The sequence below is a fragment of the Hyperolius riggenbachi genome, chromosome 2 (assembly GCF_040937935.1).
Source record: "Hyperolius riggenbachi isolate aHypRig1 chromosome 2, aHypRig1.pri, whole genome shotgun sequence".
Lineage (NCBI taxonomy): Eukaryota > Metazoa > Chordata > Amphibia > Anura > Hyperoliidae > Hyperolius > Hyperolius riggenbachi.
Window position 1 is genome coordinate 85047215 of NC_090647.1, and position 20998 is coordinate 85068212.

Below are 20998 nucleotides of genomic sequence, written 5' to 3' on the forward strand. Positions count from 1 at the left end.
ATTTATGGAAAGTAACATGTCAGAACAATAGGCTTTTTACTTTACTGTTGTTTCTTGCAGGCAGTTTCATGCTTAAAGGTTTTTGCATACAAAAACAAAATACTCACTATGTAACATGGCTTGCCCCACTACCATGCACCACCTATGCAACGTTCACAGTCCAGTGGGTGCAGTGCAGTTTAACGCCATGCGTGCTAGGCACTGTACATACACATGTCTATCTCATCATGTCACATGTCAACTCGGTTGTCCTTTATCCACTTAACGACCGCCTAACGCCGATAGGCGTCGGCGGGTCGTTAGTGGTATAGCATGGAAACGGCTGCTCGATCGAGCGGCCTTTCCATGCCAGTTCACGGAGGCTGTCTCCGTGAACAGCTGGAGAGCCGCCGATAGCGGCTCGCCGGCGAAATGTAAACAGGCGGGGAAGAAATCCCCGCTGTTTACATCACACAGCGCTGCTGCGCAGCAGCGCCGTGATGTAGATCGGCGATCCCCGGCCTCTGATTGGCCGGGGATCGCCGGCATATGATAGGCTAAAGCCTATCCTAGGATGCGCAGGACGGACTTCCGTCCTGCGCATTACGGGTGAAGAGGGAGAGGGAGGTGAGCAGAGGGAGGGCGGAAATGGCTGCGGAGGGGGGCTTTGAGGAGCCCCCCCCCCGCTGAACGAACAGAGCCGGCGGCGATCAGACCCCTCCAGCAGGACATCCCCCTAGTGGGGAAAAAAGGGGGGAAGTCTCATCACCCGGCCACATTCCTGATCGGTGCTGCGGGCTGTAGAGCCCACGCAGCACCGATCATTAGAAAAACCCCTGGTCCTTAAGTGGTTAATTGGTTGCACTGACTAGGCAAATTAGCAGTACCAATATAAGGCGTAATACATGGTCTAACAATACTGGCATAGGGGAAGACTGGTTTTGTTATATTAAACAATGCAGAATGCCTGGCTGTCCTGCTGTTTCTCTGTCTCCAATAATCTTTAGCTATGGACTCTGACCAAGCCATGCACATCAGCTGTTTCTGACTGAAGTCTGACTTAATTAGTCCCAAGCTGGTTTCAAGCATGATTCAGATTGAACTCATCCCTTTAAATACGGACGCTTATGAATTATACATGTCTTGTGGACAGTTAGATGCAGTTTAGGCACTGATTATCTGTGAGAAGCCCCAGAACCTGTATAACTTAGATGTGTCAGTATTTAAAGGGATGAGTTGGCAACCCTGGCAGGGCCTGAACCCACTAGAGCGCTTTTTTGAATGTTCAGGGAGCGCTTTAAATCGCTCCCTAAACGCTCTGCCAATGTTAACAAATGTAACAAATTCCACAGTAGCGATTAGCAAAATTTTGGGAGAGTTTGCGCGTCAATGTAAAGTATTGAAGCGCTGGCAAATCGCTCATGAACCGCTACACATAGCGATTTGTGTGTGATTTGAAATTACTGCAAACTGTAAAAAAATTATGACGTTTTTAAAATCGCTCCCAAAAGCGCGGGAAAACGCTCATGAAATCGCTTAGAAAACGCAAATTAAAAACGCTAGCGATTGCACTAGTGTGATTTGCGATTTGTGTGTGATTTGAAATTACTGCAAACTGTAAAAAAATTATGACGTTTTTAAAATCGCTCCCAAAAGCGCGGGAAAACGCTCATGAAATCGCTTAGAAAACGCAAATTAAAAACGCTAGCGATTGCACTAGTGTGATTTGCGATTTGTAGTCAGTTTCAGGCCTCAGACACTAATGCAGCCAAAGAGATCAGCAGGGCTGCCAGGCAACCTGGTATTGTTTGAAAGGAATATGGCAGCCACCATATCCCTCTCCGTTCAGGTGACCGTTAATACAATCGGCTCTCAGTCCACCTTTTTGCTGGTGAAAAAACAGGCATGACCCAGACATTAGGATGCTGAGTCCGCAAAGGTTAATCATTGTTTTGTCTGTAGCAAACTAGCTAAGTGAGACAGGTGTTTGTTACAGATAAGATATTTTGGATGTCACATGATGCTGACCAGCAGTAGAGTTGTGTACAGACGCACAGTAACTGTTGCCCATAGCGATTGGGATTCGATTGCTAGGGTAACAGGTCAGAGAACAAGCATTAGGGCTGGAACCCACAAGGGCGATTTTGAGAGCATTTTTTGGAGCGTTACAGAACGCTAGCGTTTTGCCAAAACGCTCAGCTAATGTAATTGGATGGGGCAACTTCCACTGGAGCGTTTGCGATTCCTCAAATCGCAAACGCAGGACATGCAGCATTTTGGGAGCGTTAGCGCTTCAATGTAAAGTATATAAACGCTGGCGTAATCGCCAGGGCCGGGCCGAGGCATAGGCTGGAGAGGCTCCAGCCTCAGGGTGCAGTGTAAGAGGGGGCGCAGAATTCGTTCAGCTGTCATTCCCCTATTGTGTTTGAAGCAGAAAGAAATAAGAAAAGGGGATACATGGCAGTGACTGTAAGCCAGATAACTAGATATTAAGGTGTTGGGAAGGTTGTGGGCCCTGTGGCACCCCTTAGTCTAATAGCAATCAGTGTGTGATGGCTGGGATGGGAGGGATGGAGGGGCGCACTTTGGTGTCTCAGCCTTGGGTGCTGGAGGACCTTGTCCCGGCTCTGGTAATCGCTCATCAAAACCTGCATGGAGCGATTTTGCTAGCGTTTTAACGTTAACACACACTGTAACAAAATTAAAATTAATTGAAAGGACCAATCAGACTTTAAAACGCTAATCGCTACACAATTGCTGGCAAATTGATACACTTTGTAAAATCACTTCCTAAAACGCTCATGAAACTGCTGACAAACTGCTCATACAAAATGCTAGCGCTTGCGATTAGCGATAGTGTTTTGCAGGGGGTTTCAGGCCTGACACAGACAGGTTGCTCAGCTCTAGCTGTTTTTATGGAGGGAAAAAGAAGGACATGGCGCACAGTGGAGCAGCTACCGATGGGCGGGGTAAGGAAGGGAACAATGGGCTAATTTGTCACTGCAATTTAAAGAGCTGCCTGCTGGATCTTTAAAGTGATCCTGAACACAAGTAAAACATGCCATACTGAAGCCCCCCATAGTCTGTGAGGCCCTTCAGCATCCTCTGGGCTCCCTTCATATTCCTACTAGTGGCTCCGTTAGCTGCACAGCTTGGCCGGGAGTCGTGCATAACTACGCATGCGTGGCGCGCCCGTGCATCCGTTTCACTCATGCGCCCATTGCCGTGAGCGTTACGCGCATGCACAGTTTATAATTTCAAGAACCACGTATGTGCAGAACGCTCACAGTGACAGGCACATGAGCAAGATGGGCATGTGTATAGGTCACACGCGGACCACGGGGGGCTGAAGGAGCCAAGGTAAGTTTAGTATGGCATGTCAGTATGTTCAGTATGGCATTTTTTACCTGTGTTCAGGCGAAGGTCACTTTAGAGTCTGAAGTCTTCTAACATTCCTCTTTTTATTTAACATTTATCTTCAGCAATATCAGCATAGCTAAAACACTGGACCCCGCGGCAGAACGCTGTATTTAAACCCCCCCAATCCCGGGGCAAAAATCCACTACCTTCCGGGTCGTAGATTTTGCTGCCCGGGGAGGCAGAGCTTAGCGCTGTAGCTCTGCCTCCATTAGCGTCAATCCCCGCCTCTCCCCTGCCCCTCTCAGTGAAAGAAGACTGAGAGGGGCGGGGAGAGGCGGCGATCAGTGGGGATTGACGCGAGTAGAAGCAGAGCTACAGCCCAAAGCTCAGCCTCTACCAGGAGGCGATCCCCGCATTTTGCCCCGGGGGTTTGGGGGGCTTAATTACCTCGTTGTGCCGCGGCAATGCAGCATTTTAGGTAGGCTGATATTGCTGAAAATAAATGTTAAATAAAAAGAGGAATTTTAGAATGCTTCAGACTCTCTTTAAACCACGTTGAGGAGCAGCTTCATACAAATTACATTCTTGGCCAAGTTCCCTCTAGAATGTGTATTGTAGAAGTACAGTAAAAAGGGCTTGTTCACATTGAGAGTGTTTGCTTCTTTTTAAGCGCTGGCAATTTAAAAAAAAAAATCGCCTTAAAAGCACTTTTGCTCTATGTGAGTGTGAGTGTACATGAGCGATGATCTTTCTTTCCAATCACAAATGTGGCTCCTGCACCATCTCCTGAGCATTTGCGCTTCAACAGAAAGTATAGGGAAATCGCAAATCGCTTTGAAAAGCGATTTGCCCAGCGCTTTTATGAATAAATACATTGCATTTGTTCAGTACTTCCTGATTGTCGTTAGGAAGAAAATAAATAAATTAAAAGTTTGCCAGACAAAAGTGCTTAAAGCGCAAATTGCTCTGAAATCAAAGGGAAAAATCGCTTTCATAAGCGCTCACAAAAGCACTTAGCGCTTGCAATTGCACTAGCGATTTATAATGTGAACTAGGCGTTATGGCTGGAACCCACTAGAGCGATTTCCCTAAACGCTCAGCTAATGTTAATGGATGGGCAAAATTCCACTGGAGCAATTGCGATTACCAAATCGCAAAACGCAGGACATGCGGCATTTTTAGCGTTTAGCGTTTCTGCAATGTAAACGCTGGCCTAATCGCTCATCAAAACCTAAACAGTGCGATTTTGCTAGCGTTTTGAAGTTACTGCAGACTGCAAATAAATTAAAGAAAACCTGTAACAAAAAAAAGTTCCCCTAAGCGGTACTCACCTCGGGAGGGGGAAGCCTCAGGGTCCCAATGAGGCTTCCCCCTGCGCTGTAGCTGAAGGCAGTCCAGTGCTGGCTCCTCCGAAGTGTCCCAGAATCCTCCCCCCGACTAGCCTGACAAACGCTGATTTATTTACCTTTCCTGGCTCCAGCGGAGGCGCTGTTGCAGCTCTCCGCATGGAAAATGTCGGGTTCGCTCTACTGCGCACGCGCTGGAGACTTACGCCTGCGCAGTAGAGCGGACCGACAGCGATCGGCTATTTCCGCCTATGTCCGAGCGGAGAGTGGATACTGCGTCTGCGCTGGAGCCGGGAAGGTAAATATTTACATCCCTGCTGTTCGGGGAGCTTTATCGCCGTGGGACCGAGGAGGACGGGGGAAGCCTCAATAGGATCTGGAGGCTTCCCCCACCCGAGGCGAGTACTTCCCAGGGGAGGTTTTTTTCGTTACAGGTTTTCTTTAAAATTAATTGAAAGGACCAATCAGAATTAAAAATGCTAATTGCTACACAATCGCTGGCAAAAACCTTACACTTTTTAAAATGGCGACCAAAAACGCTCATGAAATCGCTTACAAAACGCTCATACAAAACGCTAGCTATTGCAATTTGCGATCTGCATTTTGTAGTGGGTTCCAGGCCTCAGAGCACTTTGCAAGGCAAGAAAAACATTTTATGAAATTTTGACTTGTTAAGAGAGGGCGGACCTACACATATGACCCATATGTGTTGCAATCCCCACAGGGTCATATGAACTACGGCAAGCTGTTCTGCCATTTGATCACCGTTACGGTATAAAAGTATAAAAGAAGTAGTATAAAATCGGCCTCAATCACAATCAGAATTGCAAAAAAGCTGCAGACAGAGCAAAGCGCAATCGGTTCAGAGGGTTCACCTCCATCTACTTGCATAGGCATAGCGATTTTTGGATCTCTGGCGGTTGTTGATTTGCTGTTGAAATCGCTCTAGTGAGCCATAGACCTAAAGGTAGCCATACATCAAGCAATTCTAATTCAACCGACAAAGCAATCGACTTTATTAAGGAATCGACTCCAGTGTGGATGAGCAAAAGTCGATCGGCTAGCGCCCCACACACTACAGGCGATATTCTATGCGATTCACCTTCACTAATTGATCTGACCGATGTTGTGTCTCCAGGCTCTAAATGCAAAAATCGATTCAGAGTCGATCGAGTGACATGTGAAGAGTAGCGGATTCCTGTGCGATCGACCGATATCTTGCATCCTGCACGATCGACTAAGCTGGTCAATTCGACATATCAGCCAGTTTCCATCAATTGGGAATTCTGGAACACACTCGATTCCCTCTCGATTCTATAAAATGATTGAATCGAGTGGTCAATCATACAGCCAAATTGCTAGATGTATGGCCACCTTTAGTGCTTTAGAAAAAAGTCAAATTACTTACAAGAAACTGAGCCTTTGTAAGCTTGTAACATGTAACATGACTGACATCTTGTGTTCATTTTGGTGAATTGCAGGGATGGAATATTTTTACGAGCCTGTAATGAGATATACTCAACTGTACAACTGTAATGGAAGCGTAATGAGATATACTGTATATGGAGGCTGCCATATTTACTTGCTTTTAAGCAATACTAGTTGCCTGGCTATCCTGCTGATCCTTTGCCTCTAATACTTTTAGCCATAGCCCCTGAACAAGCATATTACAAAAAGGAATTTGCTGGGCACTCAGCCTTAGAGGGAGTTATACCACACATCCCCCAGAGATGTGCTTCTGGTATCACAGAAGGAAGGAAGAAAATTCAAATGTGTACCATATCAATAAACAGTCCGGGAACTGTCCTGTTATTTGCATTTAATGCCAAACATTATTGTCAGATAAACTGCCATCTTTGTTTGCTATTTACTTGCATCAGTGTTTTACTACAGCTAACATCTGGAAATATGCCTGAAGAAGGGGACTAGATCCCAGAAAGCTTACATTATTCAACTTTATCAGTTAGCCATTAAAAGGTATTACTTTTACAAGACTTTGTTTTTTTCTACCTACATATAATGGATACATACATCAGACTTGCATCAGACGTGATACATCAAACCTGTGTCCGTTGTGTGTGTGGTTGATGGAAGGAGGTGCGGTGACCAGGGGATGAGTGGACAGGCACAACAGCCGTTTCGGGCTGTTGCAGCGCTTGCTCACGTGCTTGTCTAGGCCAGAAGTGAAAGAGTTCACTTCCTGACTGATGTCAGGAAGTGAAAAAACGGATCGCTCTGCAAAAGCGCTTAGAAAATTGCTTTTCTAAGCGCAAAGCGCAGGGAAAAGCGCTGAAAAAAGACTCTCAATAAATCGCTCAGCGCTTGCGATAGCGCTGGCGATTTATAATGTGAACAAGGCTTAAATAAATGAAAGTCAGTGGCTTAAGGCAGAACTGAAGATTAGTTAAAAACAAACAGTTTCACTTACCTGGGGCTTCCCCAAGCAGTGGCGTTCCTACCATAGGGCGGCATGGGGCGCCCCGCACCGGGTGTCGGGTGCCCCAGGGGGTGTCACCAAGGCCTCCCACAGAGGCCTGTGCACTGTGCAGGCAGGACAGGAGGGGGAAGCAACCCGGAAAGGAGGGGTGGCGGGGAAAGCGGCGGGGAGGGGGGCCGGACCCCCCACCTCCCTCACCTGGGTCCCCTCCTTCTGGCGCTTCCCCCTCCTAATTAGCAGCAGCTTGATGAGCGGGCAGGAGCGGGCGGAGAAGACTTACTCACCTACTTCCTGCGTTCCAGGCGATGGCGCATAGCGTCATCGTCACCTGACGCTGGTCTCCACCTTCTCCACCGCCCACTGTGCTTCCTGATTTGCGGAAGCACAGTGAGCGACAGAGAGACCAGCGTCACGTGAGGATAACGTTATGCGCCATCGCCTGGAGCAGGTGAGTAAGTCCTCCCCGCCCGCTTCGCTAAGCTGCTGGCTGCTGCTAATTAGGAGGGGGAAGCGCCGGAAGGAGGGGACCCCGCCACCCCACCTTCCCTCATACCGGGGGCACCTATGCTACACCGGGGGCCACTATGCTACACCGGGGGCCACTATGCTACACCGGGGGCCACTATGCTACACCGGGGGCCACTATGCTACACCGGGGGCCACTATGCTACACCGGGGGCCACTATGCTACACCGGGGGCACCTATGCTACACCGGGGGCACCTATGCTACACTGGGGGCCACTATGCTACACTGGGGGCCACTATGCTACACTGGGGGCCACTATGCTACACTGGGGGCACCTATGCTACACTGGGGGCACCTATGCTACACTGGGGGCACCTATGCTACACTGGGGGCACCTATGCTACACTGGGGGCACCTATGCTACACTGGGGGCACCTATGCTACACTGGGGGCACCTATGCTACACTGGGGGCACCTATGCTACACTGGGGGCACCTATGCTACACTGGGGGCACCTATGCTACACTGGGGGCCACTATGCTACACTGGGGGCACCTATGCTACACTGGGGGCACCTATGCTACACTGGGGGCACCTATGCTACACTGGGGGCCACTATGCTACACTGGGGGCCACTATGCTACACTGGGGGCACCTATGCTACACTGGGGGCACCTATGCTACACTGGGGGCCACTATGCTACACTGGGGGCCACTATGCTACACTGGGGGCCACTATGCTACACTGGGGGCCACTATGCTACACTGGGGGCCACTATGCTGCTCTGGGGGCCACTATGCTGCTCTGGGGGCCACTATGCTGCTCTGGGGGCCACTATGCTGCTCTGGGGGCCACTATGCTCCACTGGGGGCCACTATGCTCCACTGGGGGCACCTATGCTCCACTGGGGGCACCTATGCTCCACTGGGGGCACCTATGCTCCACTGGGGGCACCTATGCTCCACTGGGGGCCACTATGCTAAACTGGGGGCACCTATGCTCCACTGGGGGCACCTATGCTCCACTGGGGGCACCTATGCTCCACTGGGGGCACCTATGCTCCACTGGGGGCACCTATGCTCCACTGGGGGCCACTATGCTCCACTGGGGGCCACTATGCTCCACTGGGGGCCACTATGCTCCACTGGGGGCCACTATGCTCCACTGGGGGCCACTATGCTCCACTGGGGGCCACTATGCTCCACTGGGGGCCACTATGCTCCACTGGGGGCCACTATGCTCCACTGGGGGCCACTATGCTACACTAAACTATACTGGGGCCACTATGCTATACTGGGGCAACTATACTAGCTATACTGGGGCAGTGGCGGTGCCAGGGGGGTGGTTTGGGTGCTGAAGCACCCCCTAATATTGTCCAAGCACCCCCAGCGTGAACTGATTTTCGGCGTCTAATAGACGCTGTGTCAGTTCACTGACAGCAGCAGCTCCAACAGCGGCAGAGCAGGGCTACAGTAAAATGGCGTCCGAAGCCCTGCTCTGGAGACTGAGTCTGCAATGCAGGGCTTCGAGCGCCATTTTCCCGTAGCCCTGCTCTCAGCGCGGGAGTTTCAGTTGCTGGCTGGCTGCAGAGGATCGTGAGAGCTGCGCGCCGGACGGAGGCCGGGACAGGAGGTCTGCTGCTGCTTCAGGTGAGTACATTTTTATTTAATTTATATTAGCAGGTGTATCGACTGTTCTGGCCAGGTCTGCTACATGATTGAAGTATTTTCTGGGCAAATCTGCCGACATGATTGCATGTATTTTCTGGGCAAATCTGCCGACATGATTGCATGTATTTTCTGGGCAAATCTGCCGACATGATTGCATGTATTTTCTGGGCAAATCTGCCGACATGATTGCATGTATTCTCTGGGCAAATCTGCCGACATGATTGCATGCAGTGTTCTCCCCAGGCTCTTTTAGCCGGGTGCTCCACCCGGCTAGATTTTGTGACCACCCGGCTGTCATCGGCTCACCTCCTTACCTCCTCCTATGCTGTAAGCACAGTTGCCCTGCATTTTCAACTCGCCCCACCCGGCTACTATTTCATGCCACCCGGCTGGAAAAAAATTCTGGGGAGAACACTGGCATGTATTTTCAGGGCAAATCTGCCGACATGATTGCATGTATTTTCTGGGCAAATCTGCCGACATGATTGCATGTATTTTCTGGGCAAATCTGCCGACATGATGGAACGTGTTTTTTGGGCAAATCTGCCGACATGATGGAACGTGTTTTTTGGGCAAATCTGCCGACATGATGGAACGTGTTTTTTGGGCAAATCTGCCGACATGATGGAACGTGTTTTTTGGGCAAATCTGCCGACATGATTGAACGTGTTTTTTGGGCAAATCTGCCGACATGATTGAACTATTTTCTGGTCAAATCTGTTCACATTACGTGTATTTTCTTGAGAAAACCTGAACAATTATGTGAATTTTCTGGGGAAAGGCCCACTGTCTTTGTGTTGCACTTTTAAGGGGAACCCGAGGTGAGAATAATATTGGGCTGCAATATTTATCTCCTTTTAAGCAATACCAGCTGCCTGGCTGCTGTGCTGGTCCTCTGCATCTAATTCTTTCAACCATAGACCCTGAATAAGCATGCAGCAGGTCAGGGGTTTCTGACAATATTGTCAGAACTGACAAGATTAGCTGCATGATTGTTTCTGGTGTAATTCAGTTCACTACTGCAGCCAAATAGATCAGCAGGGCTGCCTATTGTTTAAAAGGAAATGAATATGGCAGCCTCCATATCACTCTTATCCCGGGTTCACTTTAAATTAGTTAGCTCTGCCCTCATCCGGTCATGGCCACGCCCATTTTTCGCCGCGGCGCGCAATGCGCGCCGCATGTTATAACCGCACCCATTTTTTGTTAGCTATACTGGTGCCACTATACTATACTAAGGACAACTTTAGGGGGGGGAGCGAGCCTACACCTGGCATTACCCTCCGTGTCACGTTTAGCATGCCACATTTGCTGTTTTTTGTTTTTTTTTTATGGGGGGGGGGGGGGGGGTGTCTTTTTAATACCCAGCACCGGGTGTCAAATGCCCTAGGTACGCCACTGTCCCCAAGCCCCCTGTAGCCGTCCTGTCCCACATCGGTCCTCTCTGATCCTCCGTTCTGGGAGATCTTGTCAGTGGAATCAGACGTGGATCTGGAGGGGTGCAGGCATTGCTAGTGCCATGGTTACTATGACGCCGGTGGGAACTTGGCTACAGCGGCGGCGTTGGGGGAGCGGCACACACCGGGATACAGGTAAAGCAAGCAGCCTGTACCCAGCGACCATTCACTCTGCCCAGCCATCCTGACCTGTACTCAGCCATCCTTCACCCTGGCGTGCACCCAGTGACTCTTCACCCTGCACCCAGTTACCCTTCACCCAGCACCCAGCCACCCATCCTTTACCCAGCCACCCTTTACCCAGCAACTATTCACCCTGCACCCAGCCACCCTGCACCCAGTTACACTTCACCCAGCCACCCTGCAGCCAGCCACCTTGCACCCAGCCACTATTCACCCTGCAGCCAGCCACTCTTCACCCAGTTACCCTTCACCCAGCACCCAGCCACCCTTCACCCAGCCACCCTGCACCCAGCCACCCCGCACCCAGCCACACTGCACCTAGCACCCAGCCACTATTCACCCTGCCACCCTTCACCCAGAACCCTGCACCCAGTTACCCTTCACCCAGCACCCCGCCACCCTTCACCCAGCCACTCTGCACCCAGCCACCCCTCACCCAGCCACTATTCACCCTGCAGCCAGCCACCCTTCACTCAGAACCCTGCACCCAGTTACCCTTCACCCAGCACCCAGCCACCCTTCACTCAGCCACCTTTCACCCAGCCACCCTTCACCCAGCCACTCTGCACCCAGCCACCCCTCACCCAGCCACTATTCACCCTGCAGCCAGCCACCCTTCACTCAGAACCCTGCACCCAGTTACCCTTCACCCAGCACCCAGCCACCCTTCACTCAGCCACCTTTCACCCAGCCACCCCTCACCCAGCCACACTGCACCTAGCCACTATTCACCCAGCCACCTTGCACCCAGCCACTATTCACCCTGCACCCAGCCACCCTGCACCCAGTTACACTTCACCCAGCCAGCCTTCAGTCAGCCACCCTGCACCCAGCCACTATTCACCCTGCAGCCAGCCACCCTTCACCCAGAACCCTGCAGCCAGCCACTATTCACCCTGCACCCAGCCACCCTGCACCCAGTTACACTTCACCCAGCCACCCTGCAGCCAGCCACCTTGCACCCAGCCACTATTCACCCTGCAGCCAGCCACCCTTCACCCAGTTACCCTTCACCCAGCACCCAGCCACCCTTCACCCAGCCACCCTGCACCCAGCCACCCCGCACCCAGCCACACTGCACCTAGCACCCAGCCACTATTCACCCTGCCACCCTTCACCCAGAACCCTGCACCCAGTTACCCTTCACCCAGCACCCTGCCACCCTTCACCCAGCCACTCTGCACCCAGCCACCCCTCACCCAGCCACTATTCACCCTGCAGCCAGCCACCCTTCACTCAGAACCCTGCACCCAGTTACCCTTCACCCAGCACCCAGCCACCCTTCACTCAGCCACCTTTCACCAAGCCACCCCTCACCCAGCCACACTGCACCTAGCCACTATTCACCCAGCCACCTTGCACCCAGCCACTATTCACCCTGCACCCAGCCACCCTGCACCCAGTTACACTTCACCCAGCCAGCCTTCAGTCAGCCACCCTGCACCCAGCCACTATTCACCCTGCAGCCAGCCACCCTTCACCCAGAACCCTGCAGCCAGCCACCCTTCACCCAGCCACTCTTCACCCAGCCACCCTGCACCCAGCCACCCCTCACCCAGCCACACTGCACCTAGCCACTATTCACCCTGCAGCCAGGCACCCTTCACCCAGTACCCAGTTACCCTTCACCCAGCCACCTCACACCCAGCCACCCTTCACCCTTTACCCACCCACCCTTCACCTAGCACCCAGCCACCCTGCACCCAGCCACTGTTCACCCTGCAGCCAGCCACCCTTCACCCTGCACCCAGCCACCCTGCACCCAGCCACCCTTCAGTCAGCCACCCTGCACCCAGCCACCTCACACCCAGCCACCCTTCACCCTTTACCCACCCACCCTTCACCTAGCACCCAGCCACCCTGCACCCAGTCACTGTTCACCCTGCAGCCAGCCACCCTTCACCCTGCACCCAGCCACCCTGCACCCAGCCACCCTTCACCCAGCCACTATGCAGCCAGCCACTCACCCTGCACCCAGCCACGCTTCACCCTGCACCCAGCCACTCTTCACCCAGTTACCCTTCACCCAGCACCCAGCCACCCATCCTTTACCCAGCCACCCTTTACCCAGCCACCCTTCACCCAGCCACCCAGCCACTATTCACCCTGCACCCAGCCACCCTGCACCCAGTTACACTTCACCCAGCCACCCTGCAGCCAGCCACCTTGCACCCAGCCACTATTCACCCTGCAGCCAGCCACCCTTCAACCAGAACCCTGCACCCAGTTACCCTTCACCCAGCACCTAGCCACTATTCACCCAGCCACCTTCCACCCAGCCACTATTCACCCTGCAGCCAGCCACCCTTCACCCAGCCACCCTTCACCCTGCACCCAGCCACTATTCACCCTGCAGCCAGCCACCCTTCACCCAGCACCCTACCACCCTTCACCCTGCAAACCTTCACCCATCCACCCTGCAGCAAGCCACCCTTCACCATGCACCCTGCCACCCTTCACCCAGCCACCCTTTACCCAGCCACCATTCACCCTGCCACCCTGCATCCAGCCACTCTTCACCCTGCACCAAGCCACCCTGCACCCAGCCACCCTTCATCTAGCCACCCACCCTGCACCCAGCCACCCTTCAACCTGCCCAAGCCACTGTGCATGCAGACTCACCCTGCACCCAGACCCAGCCACCCTGCAGTTGGACCCAGCCACCCTGCCCCAGCCACCCTTCACCTAGACCCAGCCACCCTTCATCTAGCCACCCACTCTGCACACTAACCTAGCCACCCTTCAAGGGAAAAAGGAGTGGGGGGCGCACTTCCAGTGTTTGCCATAGGTGCCATATTACCCAGATACGCCTCTGAGTGGAATTCAGAGAACATGGTGAGTAGTGTTGGGCGAACAGTGTTCGCCACTGTTCGGGTTCGCCCGGATTTTGGCCTGTTCGGGTTCGGTTCGGCACCCCCCGAACACCTCATGGTGTTCGGGAGGGTGCTCGGCCACGCTGCCCGAACCCGAACAGGCCCTCTGTGTTCGGCAGAACACAGCCGTGTCCGGCCGAACAAAGCCCCCTATAGGATCCCAGCATAAAGGGAGAGCATGCCCCGAGCGCGGGGGGGGGGGGGGGGGGTCGGAAATGCCCCCCACCCCTCCCCGATAAGCTCTCCCTTCTGCTGGACCCTATAAAATTAAATAGAAGTCCCCCGAAAGTACCTTGCAGGCTGGCAGGAGGAGGGCAGGAAGAGGGCAGCCGGAGATCCTAGGCGCTAGTACCATCCGGTACTTCCGCCCTCTCTCTGACGCACTTCCTGTTTACATTTGAAGTCGCGTCAAGAGAGAGCAGAAGTACCGCGATGACGCGTACGAGGGTACGTGTCATCATGTAGAGGGCAGAAGTACCAGATGGTACTAGCGCCTAGGATCTCCAGCTGCCCTCCTCCTGCCAGCCTGCAAGGTACTTTCGGGGGACTTCTATTTAATTTTATAGGGTCCAGCAGAAGGGAAAGCTTAGCGGGGAGGGGTGGGGGGCATTTCCGACCCCCCCGCGCTCGGGGCATGCTCTCCCTTTATGCTGGGACCCTATAGGGGGCCCCAAAGGGACATATTCGGGGTCCCCATAGACTAGCATTGGGTTCGGGGGTCGGCCCGTACATGCCGAATATCGGGGGCATGTTCGGCCGAACGACCCCGAACACGAACTTCTGGATGTTCGCCCAACACTAATGGTGAGTAACCTTTCATTTACACTCTCATCAGGATTCTGCATAGGGAAGGAGGGAGAGAGGTCCTTGGAGGGGAGTGAGCCGCTTTTCCCTCATCAGGCGCTTTTAGGCACGTGCCTACAGAGCCTTATGGTAAATCCGGCCCTGCCTATTCAGTAAGGAGTTCAAGGCAGGACTTTCTAAAGGTGCGTACACACATGCGACTATAGTCGTTTGTAACGATCGTTCCCCGATCTTTACCAACGACGATCGTTACAAAAAACGAACCACCGACTATTAAGGCAAACGACGAACGAGCCAAATCGTTACAAAAGAAAGTTCTGTCTCGGCGGATTTTAACCAACGACGATCGTTTGCAAAAGTAGTACATCGTTGGAAACGGTCGTTCGTACTAGGCTTGACATGCGCATTTCCCAATTTCTCCGTGAAACTTCTCATTTTTATGCGCAGGCGCAATAGTTGCTTTACGTGATGTAACGTTCGTTCTAACGTTCAGATCGTTACACACCTTTTAAAACTAACTTTACTTAGGTTGTTCTTTCATCAATTAAAAGTTGATTCGTCGTCCTCAACGAACGATCGTTGTCGCATGTGTGTACGTAGCATTACACTGCAGGGTGGCCTCTTAAGCGCATCCCATTGGAATGGCTGCAGCTCTTGAGCGCTTTGAGTCTGACAGGAAAAAAGCACTCTACAATTGTTCAGATGATGATGATTATTATACTGGGGGCAACTATACTGACTACCTACACTAGGGGCAACTATACTGGCTGCCTATACTCTGGGCAACTACATTGGCTACCATTACTGGGGGCAACTATAGCTACTAGTGATGGTCAAGTAGATGCACATAACTTCGAGTTGATGCAAATTAATGCAAATTTTTATGTATGTTTATGCAGTTTGAAAATGAATCTAAAGGCTCATACACACATCAGACCATAGTCTTTTGAAAATGAAAGATCACAGATCTGTTTTACCCCCTTCCATGTAGTATGAGAGCCATACTCTACACAGTCTATTCTATGGAGCTGAACTCCCCATCAGAAAAAAAACTTTGCAAGATGCTGCACACACAGATGCTGTACAGACACAAAAGATCTGTAGCTGCAAAAGATCTGTTCCTGCCAAAAATCCAACCCTGCAAATTGCAATGATAGTCTATGAGAACTGCAGATCATCGTACACACATGATTTAACTGACATTCATCTGCAGATCAGATCCACCAGGTTGGATTTTCAGATCTGCAGATCTGTCAGTTAAATCATGTGTGTATGATGATCTGCAGATCTCATAGACTATCATTGCAATTTGCAGGGTTGGATTTTTGGCAGGAACAGATCTTTTGCAGCTACTGATCTTTTGTGTCTGTACAGCATCTTTGTGTGCAGCATCTTGCAAAGATTTTTTTCTGATGGGGAGTTCAGCTCCATAGAATAGACTGTGTAGGTATGGCTCTCATACTACATGGAAGGGGGTAAAACTGGTCTGTGATCTTTCATTTTCCAAAGACCATGGTCTGATGTGTGTATGAGCCTTAATTCTCCTGAGGTAAAATTTGATTGGTTCATTTTCAAGCTGCATAAATTTGCATAAACATTTGTATAAATTTGCATCAACTCAAAGCTATTTGCATCTACTTGACCATCACTACTGGCAGTACCTACCTGGCTAACCTATACTAGGGGCAACTATACTGGCTACCTATACTGGGCGCACCTATATCTGGCTAACCTATACTAGGGGCAGCTCTCAGTGTTGCCAACTCATCCCTTTAATTATTTATTATTATTATTATTATTATTATTATAAAGTATTTATATAGCGCCGACATATTACGCAGCGCTGTACAGTGTATATATATATATATATATATATATATATATCTTGTCACTAACTGTCCCTCAAAGGAGCTCACAATCGAATCCCTACCATTGCCGTATGTGTATATTATGTAGTGTAAGTACTGTAGTGTAGGGCCAATTTTTAGGGGGAGCCAATTAACTTATCCGTATGTTTTTGGAATGTGGGAGGAAACCGGAGTGCCCGGAGGAAACCCACGCAGACACGGAGAGAACATACAAACTCTTTGCAGATAGTGCCCTGGCTGGGATTCGAACCAGGGACCCAGCGCTGCAAGGCGAGAGAGCTAACCACTACGCCACCGTGCTGCCACATACTGACACATATGAATTATACAGGTTTTGTGGCTAGGTAGATGCAGTTAAGGCACTGATTATGTGCAAATAGCCCCAGAACCTGTATAACTAAGATGTGTCAGTAATTAAAGGGATGAGTTGGCAACTCTGGCAACTATACTGGCTAACCTATACTGGGGGCAACTACACCTGGTTACCTATACTGGGGGCACCTTTGCCTGGCTAACCTGTACTGGGGGCACTAATGTCTGGCTTCCTCTACTGGGGGAAACTATGCTTGACTACCTACACTGGGGGCAACTATACTTGGCTGACCTATACTGGGGGCACCTTTGCCTGGCTAACCAATACTGGGGGCATCTACACTTGGCTAACCTATACTGGGGGAACCTATGTCAGGCTTGGTGAGTAGTGTTGGGCGAACAGTGTTCGCCACTATTCGGGTTCGCCCGGATTTTGGCCTGTTCGGGTTCGGTTCCGCACCCCCCGAACACCTCATGGTGTTCGGGAGGGTGCTCGGCCACGCTGCCCGAACCCGAACAGGCCCTCTGTGTTCGGCCGAACACAGCCGTGTCCGGCCGAACAAAGCCCCCTATAGGGTCCCAGCATAAAGGGAGAGCATGCCCCAAACGCGAGGGGGGGGGGGGGGGTCGGAAATGCCCCCCCCCGCTAAGCTCTCCCTTCTGCTGGACCCTATAAAATTAAATAGAAGTCCCCCGAAAGTACCTTGCAGGCTGGCAGGAGGAGGGCAGGAAGAGAGCAGCCGGAGATCCTAGGCGCTAGTACCATCCGGTACTTCCGCCCTCTCTCTGACGCACTTCCTGTTTACATTTGAAGTCGCGTCAAGAGAGAGCAGAAGTACCGCGATGACGCGTACGAGGGTACGTGTCATCATGTAGAGGGCAGAAGTACCAGATCGTACTAGCGCCTAGGATCTCCAGCTGCCCTCCTCCTGCCAGCCTGCAAGGTACTTTCGGGGGACTTCTATTTAATTTTATAGGGTCCAGCAGAAGGGAGAGCTTAGCGGGGAGGGGTGGGGGGCATTTCCGACCCCCCAGCGCTCGGGGCATGCTCTCCCTTTATGCTGGGACCCTATAGGGGGCCCCAAAGGGACATATTCGGGGTCCCCATAGACTAGCATTGGGTTCGGGGGTCGGCCCGAACATGCCGAATATCGGGGGCATGTTCGGCCGAACGACCCCGAACACGAACTTCTGGATGTTCGCCCAACACTAATGGTGAGTAACCTTTCATTTACACTCTCATCAGGATTCTGCATAGGGAAGGAGGGAGAGAGGTCCTTGGAGGGGAGTGAGCCGCTTTTCCCTCATCAGGCGCTTTTAGGCACGTGCCTACACAGCCTTATGGTAAATCCGGCCCTGCCTATTCAGTAAGGAGTTCAAGGCAGGACTTTCTAACACTGCAGGGTGGCCTCTTAAGCGCATCCCATTGGAATGGCTGCAGCTCTTGAGCGCTTTGAGTCTGACAGGAAAAAAGCACTCTACAATTGTTCAGATGATGATGATTATTATACTGGGGGCAACTATACTGACTACCTACACTAGGGGCAACTATACTGGCTGCCTATACTTTGGGCAACTACATTGGCTACCATTACTGGGGGCAACTATAGCTTCTAGTGATGGTCAAGTAGATGCACATAACTTCGAGTTGATGCAAATTAATGCAAATTTTTATGTATGTTTATGCAGTTTAAAAATGAATCTAATTCTCCTGAGGTAAAATTTGATTGGTTCATTTTCAAGCTGCATAAATTTGCATAAACATTTGTATAAATTTGCATCAACTCAAAGCTATTTGCATCTACTTGACCATCACTACTGGCAGTACCTACCTGGCTAACCTATACTAGGGGCAACTATACTGGCTACCTATACTGGGGGCACCTATATCTGGCTAACCTATACTAGGGGCAACTATCAGTGTTGCCAACTCATCCCTTTAATTACTGACACATATGAATTATACAGGTTTTGTGGCTAGGTAGATTCAGTTAAGGCACTGATTATGTGCAAATAGCCCCAGAACCTGTATAACTAAGATGTGTCAGTAATTAAAGGGATGAGTTGGCAACTCTGGCAACTATACTGGCTAACCTATACTGGGGGCAACTACACCTGGTTACCTATACTGGGGGCACCTTTGCCTGGCTAACCTGTACTGGGGGCACTAATGTCTGGCTTCCTCTACTGGGGGAAACTATGCTTGACTACCTACACTGGGGGCAACTATACTTGGCTGACCTATACTGCGGGCACCTTTGCCTGGCTAACCAATACTGGGGGCATCTACACTTGGCTAACCTATACTGGGGGAACCTATGTCAGGCTTCCTCTTCTCAGGGAAACTATGCTTGACTACCTATATGGGGGGCAACTATACACCGGCTAAACTATACTTGGGGCACCTATACCTTGCTACCTACCCACCTATACTGAGGGTGTTTTTTTTTTTGGGGGGGGGGGGGGTCACACCACAGCAATAGGGCATGGGGCAAATTATTGGATGCTGTACGATCACTCCAAATTGGGGGGGGGGGGGGACATCCTCACAAGTTTTCCCCAGGCAGCAGAAAGTCTAGAACCGGCCCTGGCTGCATGATAAAAATATGCTTATGTTCAACAGCTGGGAGGCTGATCTGTGCGACAAGCAGTACACAAGAAGGAGTAGGACAATACACAATATACAAGGAGTGAGGAGTAGGACAATACACAATATACAAGGAGGTTAGCAGAAAGCGCAGTCTTACCAGATGGTGGCAGGGAGTCAATAAACTCATAGACACATTCCTCCATTTCATGAAGACTTGAAAACGGGAGCTTAGACCACACCGCGGCTGCTACGAGAGGACACTTCTCTATAATATTCCCAAAGTTGTCCAGGAAGGCCTCATAATTCATGTCGTTTACTGTCTGTATATCCATGATGATGATGATAGCCCAACACAGGAGGATGATGTGTGAGTGCAATCCTGAACTGCAGTCTGCCTGAAATATTAAGTTAATAAGTTCACTTTTAACTAAACTGTGAGGTCAGAGACCTTCAGCCAAAGTCCACACACTGTAGTTGCATGAAAACATATAAAGAAAAAAAACATTTCTACAGAATACCCTAGAGTAAAATATTTTTCTATTCACTATGTATACCATGTTTATTTGAGGCTAAGTTCACAGTGGGACGTTAAAGTTGCACGTTAAAACAGCATTTAAAGCAGAATAACTCACAGCAATGAAAAATCAATACCCCGTTCACAGTGCAGAAGTTGCGTTGGTGTCTAACGCTGCACGTTAAGTAAAAGTGCTGCATGCAGTGCGTTATACACGTTATTAGCTGCGTTGGACTGTTGGCACATGCTCAGTAATGACTTGGAAGCATACTTTTCATTGCCTGTATTTTTTACTGTATCTGCTGTATGCGACGGTAACACTGCGTTCCGACTTTTTGGGCGCGTTGCGTTGTAAGTTTGCGGTGCGACTTTAACGTTACATCAAAACGCAACGTCCCACTGTGAATCTAGCCTGAGCGATTGAGGGCTAGTGCATACCAAAAATCAGGAGCGTAATCGCAAACGCTTCACTTTAAAAAAAAACACTTAAAACAATTTTCTCTTCCAGGCATGTGGCTAGCGATTTTCTATTTATGCCTAGCAATTTTTGGAGCGTCCTTGTTTAGCGGTTTTATACTTCTTCTACACTTTGACCTGGAAGAGATCATCTTTAAAAAAAAAAAAACCGCTAGGAAAATGGCTCTGTTATAGCATTTTTTCCTGCTTTCCTATGCTACGTACACACATGCGACAACGATCGTTCGTTGAGAACGACGAACGAACTTTTAATTGATGAAAGAAGGACCTAAGTAAAGTTAGTTTTAAATTGTGTGTAACGATCTGATCGTTAGAACGAACGTTACATCACCTAAAGCAACTATTGCGCTTGCGCATAAAAATGAGAAGTTTCATGGAGAAATAGCGAAATGCGCATGTCAAGCCTAGTACGAACGACCGTTTCCAACGATGTACTACTTTTGCAAACGATCGTCGTTGGTAAAAATCCGCCAAGCTAGATCGTTCATTTTGAACGATCTAGCTCGTCCGTCGTTAGACTTAATGATCGTTGGTTGCTTTTTTTTTTTTAAACGATCATCGTTTGAAACGATCGGGGAACGATCGTTTCAAACGACTATAGTCGCATGTGTGTACGCACCTCTATACTTAACATTGAGGCATAAACACCTTAGAAATGCC

General features: G+C 50.5%; 1 protein-coding gene across 1 annotated transcript in view; it reads right to left on the minus strand.

The window, feature by feature from the left end:
• The window catches only part of URAD (ureidoimidazoline (2-oxo-4-hydroxy-4-carboxy-5-) decarboxylase), a 49084-nt gene extending 29347 nt beyond the window's left edge, over positions 1-19737 (minus strand). The window contains exon 1 of the mRNA XM_068265015.1: positions 19505-19737. Coding sequence (XP_068121116.1) covers positions 19505-19679 — 175 coding nt within the window. The 5' untranslated portion in view covers positions 19680-19737. The remainder of the gene's footprint in view (positions 1-19504) is intronic.
• Between the last annotated feature and the right edge of the window lie 1261 nt (positions 19738-20998).